Here is a 7,113-nt window from a genome sequence, read left to right as displayed (position 1 = left end):
TAAAGAATTAAACAACAGAAATGATCTATTACAAATAAAAAATGTTCTATTAAATGTATGACACCGTTTACAAATAATGAATTACAAAAGAAAAGTAAATGATCTATTACAAATAAAGAATTACAAAAAGATCTATTACAATATGTAAGTATTACATAGTCTTCATCGACCAAGTCGCGCCGGACATGTTTGCCTGTCATGACCTGTCTGCTGGCACTCACTGCAACGAGCGGTCAAACGCCTATCTGATATGTCCATCTCATTCGGAATACGAGACATAGATGCACGACCCCGTTTCATTTGTCGCAGACGCAGTACATTAGGCATTAAAGTCCACTGCGGATCAGCCCAATAATCTTGATGCGGTATTGGATTGAATTTAGTTTCCCAAACCCTCATGTATACAGGAAGCCTATATACTAGATCAACGTACTCGAATGGATTGTCACCGCATTCAGACATTACAGCGAGCATATGAGAACATGGATAGTGTCGTATCTCATATTTCCCACAACTGCACGTGGGTTGATTCATCCGCACAATTTGTGTATTGCGACCTCGTCCATGGCGAAAAGATGTTTGCACCTCAAACACGCGGCGTGGCCTATAAAAAAATTGTAATAGAAACTAATGAAGTTCATGTTTTTAGGTGTAGTTAAATTGACAACATAATAACAATAATTTAATTTATATTACAAACTAACCTGTCATATGATATCAACTTGAAAGTATTTGCCCTTGCGATGCCATCCTCAATAGTTTTTTGCATCTGTCTAGGGTATTGGAACTCATTTCGTACATCTAGTTCAGCTTGGGCTCCCATCTCGTCAAAATATTTTACAAGCCGCCGAAATGTAAATTCAACCATAGCTGAGATAGGTAAGTTCCTTGCACCTTTCAAGACGCTATTGAAGCACTCTGCATCATTGCTAGTCAATACCCCCCAGCGATGTCCACCGTCATACGAAAGGGCCCACTCCTCAGGATTCATCTTGTAAACCCAAGTGATGGCTTCTTGGTCAATAGCCTGTATTTGTTGTAAGTAACCATTACACTTTCGTCGTTGATGAGCACTTCCTGCTTTCCATAGAAGTTGTTTCAGCTCCTTATTTCTGAACGTAGTGTTAAAGTTACTACAAACATGTCGAAGGCAGTGCCGATGATATCCAACAAATTGGAGCGAGGGATTCAACCAATGCCGTCTCACAGCAGCTAAAATACTCTCAGCTCGATCGGATATCAAAGTCACTCCCTGTCGGTCCATGACAATATGTTCCTTGATATTTGAAATGAAGAACGACCAAGACTCCAAACTCTCCTTGTCGACAACAGCAAATACAAGCGGTAGTACTTTGCCATTGGCGGTGACAATCGTTGCTACAAGCAATACACCAATGTATTTCCCGTATAAGAATGTACCATCTATGGTTATAACAGGCCTACAATGTCTGAATCCATCGATGACGGGTTTGAAAGACCAAAAAACAAAGTGGAAGACGGGCATAATGGTTGTATTTCCGGTATATCTATGCTTCCATTGCACGATGGTGCCAGGATTAGATGTTTGTAATGCATACATGAATTTAGGCAACATCATATATGATTCATCCCAATCTCCGAATACCATTCTAATTGCCTTTGCCCTTGCATGCCACGCCTTCTTGTAATGTATAGTATAGTTCATGGACTTTTTTATGTCTTCGATGACATTCTTAATGGGCATATCAGGTTCGTTCTGCATACAACAATACCTATGAGTCAGATTATTTTGGTGTGAACACTTTAAAGACACAATTTTGGTGTGAACACTTTAAATAAACAATGTGTATATAAATGTAAACATTTATTTTGTATACTCACCGCAACTTGTCCCAAAAGATGAGAAGCAATGTAACTGGAGCTAATATTTGTGTGGTCCCTATTCGTTCGTGGGTATAAACAATGGTGAGGACCCCTATACTGCTTTATTTCAAAAAGCCCATGTCTCTTACTAAGAGATGCACGCAACCACCATCTACAGTCGTGCTTGCAAGCACACACCCAAACGTCTCGCTTGGAGGTTACGACTTTGTACTCTCGATTATTTGTTGCATGGTACAATTTCACAGCATGTACGAGTTGCTTCTTATCAACGAAAACCATCCCTTTGTCCAACTCTGGATTTTCAGCATTCCAGATTCGGTTACGGGGAACGACATCGCGGTTACTAATGTCAAAATCACCACCCATGTGAATGTTTTCAAAGAAAGGGATTTCAGGTCTAGGTGGAATGGGGGCATTCTGAATATTAACGGGAGCGTCGATATCATCTTCATCATCATCATCTGATCCGCCCAATAAATTTTCTTCATCACACATTTCAATCTCATCATTGTCTAGGGCGACATCAGGACCGTACATGTCACTGTCAGCAAACTGCACAAAATTAACCGTTTCAGCCATATTACCAGCAACTTCAACTGGAGTCGTATGATGGCTATAGGTGGGCACATCTTGGGTGTTATTGTAAAATTCAGTCTCGTATCCACCATGTGAACTTGATTCTCCACCATGGCCATGAAATGTCTGTTGTGTGTAGCCAGCTGCATAACATTCATTTGATTCATACATAGGAGACTGAAATGCTGTCGTGTCAACCCCATGTGTCAGCAATGTAGTGAACGGATGCGAATCCATCTGTGTTATATTCGGAAGATTCTGTACAACCTCTTTCTGAATGTACACTTCCAAACAATTTGGTGGTTCGAAATTTCCACCGATACTTAAAACAGTGTTCAACGCCTCATCGTCATTTATCGGTAATATTTTGTATTTGCTGGTTGCTTGCCACTGGAGATAAGGATATCTACATTTGAAGATCAATCGGACTGTTTCCCCGTAACTTGCGACCTTGGACATAAAAATCTTCTCCAAATTGCCAAGTGTGGTGCCAAGTTGCACCATATATATCCCTTTCGGCTCAGCATCATATGACACACCTTCATCGGGATCCCGAATAATGTTTCCCCCCAGTAAAAGATAATTGGAACAGTTGCCATATATTTGCTTCAATGAAACAATAAATATTAAAATATCAACAATATACATATATCGAATTGTACTTGTAAAATAAACATTAAAATTTGCAGAAGCCACAAATAAAAGCAACCCTCTAATTTTTTATCAATTTATATTTTCCAGGGTTGAAGAAACTGTAGAGGTGAAACATTAATTCAATTTGTATTTTTGTCAACTATATATTTGTGTCTCAACTTGATTATTACTGTTTATTTTCTCATTTTTTTCACTTATTTTTATTCGTATAACAGAACAGCTGAGATTTCATCTATACGTGGAGTTATAGATTGTGTCTCATTTACTTCCTATGTGAAGACTCTTATCTTTTCAACGTGAATGTTCTTTGTTGTCATTGCTCTATTGTCTTAATCTAAAAAACACATAAGAAGAAGTATACTTGTTGTCTTAATTCTTTCGAATTAGTGGCGAAAAATAAAATAGGTTGAGAGATATTTAGTAGAGGGTGACACGATTGATTTGGACAATATAAAATACAGGGTGCAAACATTGAGAAAGATTTTTTTAACCTGGTGATGTAATTGTTCAGATTTATGGAAAATATAAGTTAATTTGATTTGCTCCAACTTGTGCCATTACGGACCTTAATGACAAAGTTATTTTCTATGTGAACTAGTAACCCTCGTCCATTTTGTAGAGGGCATAGAGGCTTTCTTATAAAATTAAAACAACAAACTGATTTTGGATCATTTTGGATTGTTCTGAAAAGTAAGAAAAAAATTAAATTTATTTATTCCTTTTTTTTCTTACACATACAAAAACAAAAAAATAATTATAGAGATAATTTATAATGGCCAAAAATTAGAGATAATTAAATTGAAGTTGGTGGTTAAATGTATGGACTACATTTTGGATAGTTATCCATGTGTATCTATCGGGCCATCCGTACCAATTATTTGGTATTACAAAACACATGCTTACCCATCAAAGTGCCAATTTTTTTTTCCCCTTCTTACATACGAAATTGCTATGGACTATTAATTAAAATAATTTATTACTTTTTTCATGCATATATGTCTGCACACCTCTATGGACAGAATAATTATGATATTTGCTTCCGCCAACCCCTAATTTTGCAAATCTATTTAACTGGCCTTCGGTAATCTTAGGATTATTGGCCGGTCATACCTATAGTAGCGGGTTTGGGTCGTCATAGAGTGGTATTAGAGCACGAGTTATACCGTACACATGAGTCCATATAAGCTACAAGATGTCCTAGAAAGAATTAGGATGTGTTAGTGTATGTGAAATTACACGACATGTCTGAAACAATTAGACATGAAATGAAATTGAGCATTGTCAAAACTATAAACGAGCTATTTGCCTATGCTTATTAGTGCTCTATTTACCTATAGCAAATGGAGAGAACAAGAAGTGATGATGTGATTGAATCCTTTGATGCTAGAAACTGAAAAATTATTTGAAGTGTTTCCATGTTGGATCATTTTGGATCGTTCTGAAAAGTAAGAAAACCTGATTTTGGATCATTTTGGATCGTCCTGAAAAGTAAGAAAAAAATTAAATTTATTTACTCCTTTTTTTTCTTACACATACAAAAACAAAAAAATAATTACAGAGATAATTTATAATGGCAAAAAATTAGAAATAATTAAATTGAAGTTGGTGGTTAAATGTATGGACTACATTTTGGATAGTTATCCATGTGAATCTATCGGGCCATCCGTACCAATTATTTAGTATTACAAAACACATGCTTACCCATCAAAGTGTCAATTTTTTTTTTCCCTTCTTACGTACGAAATTGCTATGGACTATTAATTAAAATAATTTATTACTCTTTTCATGCATATATTGTAACTACTCTAAATTTATTACTCTTTTCATGCATATATTATACAAACATGAATAAACATTATTAAAACATAATGTTTAGATTTTCCTTTTCAACGGTAGTGGACAATCACAAAGTGAAAAAGGCGATAAGTCAGTTCGTTCAATACCCATTTCAAAAACTTTTTCAAATTTTCTTCAGTTTTCTCAGAAAATTTTAATTTGTACTAGAATACTATTATATGTATTACAAATTCAGCTCATTAAATGTTTTAATCATATTTTGGCTGCCTGACCCCAAATATAGTGAAATAAACCAAACGAAATTAAACCAAATTTTTTTTTTTTAAAATCAAATAGAGTCAAATTTAAATATTTTGAGAAACCAATAAAAATATTTCTTTTCAATAAAATAGAGTCAAAATTAAATATTTTGATAAACCAATAAAAATATTTCTTTTCAATAAAATAGAGTCAAAATTAAATATTTTGATAAACCAATAAAAATATTTCTTTTTGATAAAATAGAGTCAAAATTAAATATTTTGAGAAACCAATAAAAATATTTCTTTTTAATCAAATAGAGTCAAAATTAAATATTTCAGAGAACATTATCTTTTATTTGAGAGAACATGATCTTTTCATGGAGAGAAAATTAAATATTTTTTTAATACATGATACATTCAAAATTAAATATTTTTTTGTTTAATAATTATATTTTGTAGAAATTAGACATTAACAATTTCTGAACCATAATTTGATTCAACAAATGTAGACATTTTGATTCACAAGCATAATTTGAAAATTCCAATTTCTGATTTCAAATTTCAAAATATAGACATTTCATAATTCCAATTCAACAATTCTCAATTACATGAATTTCGTAATATGACATTAACAATTAGGAATTATATGAATTACAATTTTTACTATTTTTATTCTTAATTAACCAAAATTACTTTTAAAACCATAATTTGAAATCCTAATTTCCTTTTAATTCCTGTTAACAAGCAAAAAAAAAAAAAACTCACAAGCATCATTTCAAAATTCCATTTTCTGATTTCAAATTTCAAATTTCAAAATATACACATTTCATAATTTGAAATCAACAATTCTTAAATACATGAATTTCATAATATGACATTAACAATTATCAATTATATGAATTTCGGATTTTTTAATCGCAATTCTTAATTAAAAAAAATTACTTTTAAAACCCTAATTTCCTTTTAATTCCTCTTCACAAGTTAAAAAAAAAAACAATTTCCAATTCAACAAATGTACGTTGGTTTATTCAATATTCAAAATGTAGACATTTTGATTCACAAGCATAATTTCAAAATTCTAATTCCTGATTTCAAATTTAAAAATATAAACATTTCGTTATTTCAATTCTCAATTCTCAATTATATGAATTTCATAATATGACATTAACAATTATCAATTATATGAATTGATGATTTACGAATTTCATCATTCCAAATTTCAATTCTCAATTCTCAATTCTCAATTATATGAATTTCATAATATGACATTAACAATTATCAATTATATAAATTGATGATTTACGAATTTCATCATTCCAAATTTCAATTCTCAATTCTCAATTCTCAATTCTCATATTTATGATTTATTTAAAAAATTCAAAAAATTAAATAAATTCCAAACCCGATTTATGATTCAAAAGCATAAAAATTCAAAAGCATTACAACCCTTAATAATGTGAACCCTAAAATGACATCCTAATTTGAACAATCCTAATAATGTGAACAATCTGATATCGAACCCTAATTTCATCACCACAACCACACTGACAAAGCATAAACATTCATAACCATATTCAATTTCATAACCACAATGATAAAAACCCTAACATTGACAGAAAAATACATTTAATAATTCCAAAAAATTCAAAAACTAACCCTGATTCCAAAAAATTCAAATACATTTAAAAACCCTAACATTGACAGAAAAACCCTAACCCTGATTTCAAAAAATTCCAAACCCTAATTTCATAACCACAATGATAAAATCCCTAACACATTTAATAATTCACATGTAAAACCCTAACATTGACAGAAAAATACAACATATTTACAAACACAAAAACTAAATACATAAAATTAGGGTTAATGTCATACCACGGAGAGAGAGAGAGCAGAGCAGAGACCGAGAGCAGAGACCGAGAGCAGAGAGCGAGAGCGAGAGCGAGCTGAGATGGAGGAGGGTGAGAGATGGAGAGGCTGA

At 32.6% G+C, this 7,113-nt stretch overlaps 1 protein-coding gene across 1 annotated transcript; it reads right to left on the bottom strand.

Moving 5' to 3' along the window:
• Positions 1 to 1,264, bottom strand: LOC145793406 (uncharacterized). Its single transcript, XM_082876227.1, has 2 exons — positions 705 to 1,264; positions 1 to 604 (listed from the first exon to the last, which is right to left on the bottom strand). Exons 1-2 carry the CDS (start codon positions 1,262 to 1,264, stop codon positions 163 to 165), a joined length of 1,002 nt encoding a protein of 333 aa, XP_082732353.1. The 3' UTR covers positions 1 to 162.
• Between the last annotated feature and the right edge of the window lie 5,849 nt (positions 1,265 to 7,113).

The sequence above is a fragment of the Camellia sinensis genome, chromosome 6 (genome assembly GCF_055761805.1).
Source record: "Camellia sinensis isolate YWXY chromosome 6, ASM5576180v1, whole genome shotgun sequence".
NCBI classification, from domain to species: Eukaryota; Viridiplantae; Streptophyta; class Magnoliopsida; order Ericales; family Theaceae; genus Camellia; species Camellia sinensis.
Note: the sequence above shows the minus strand (reverse complement) of the source record. Positions and strands in the feature narration are given on the sequence as shown.

What these genes read in the sequence shown, in the direction of transcription:
- LOC145793406 (XM_082876227.1), bottom strand. Translation starts at nt 1,264, where the DNA reads ATGGACCGACAGGGAGTGACTTTGATATCCGATCGAGCTGAGAGTATT. An exon ending in AAGTTGATATCATATGACAG is followed by an intron (nt 605 to 704) that starts GTTAGTTTGTAA and finishes ATTTTTTTATAG; the next exon opens with GCCACGCCGCGTGTTTGAGG.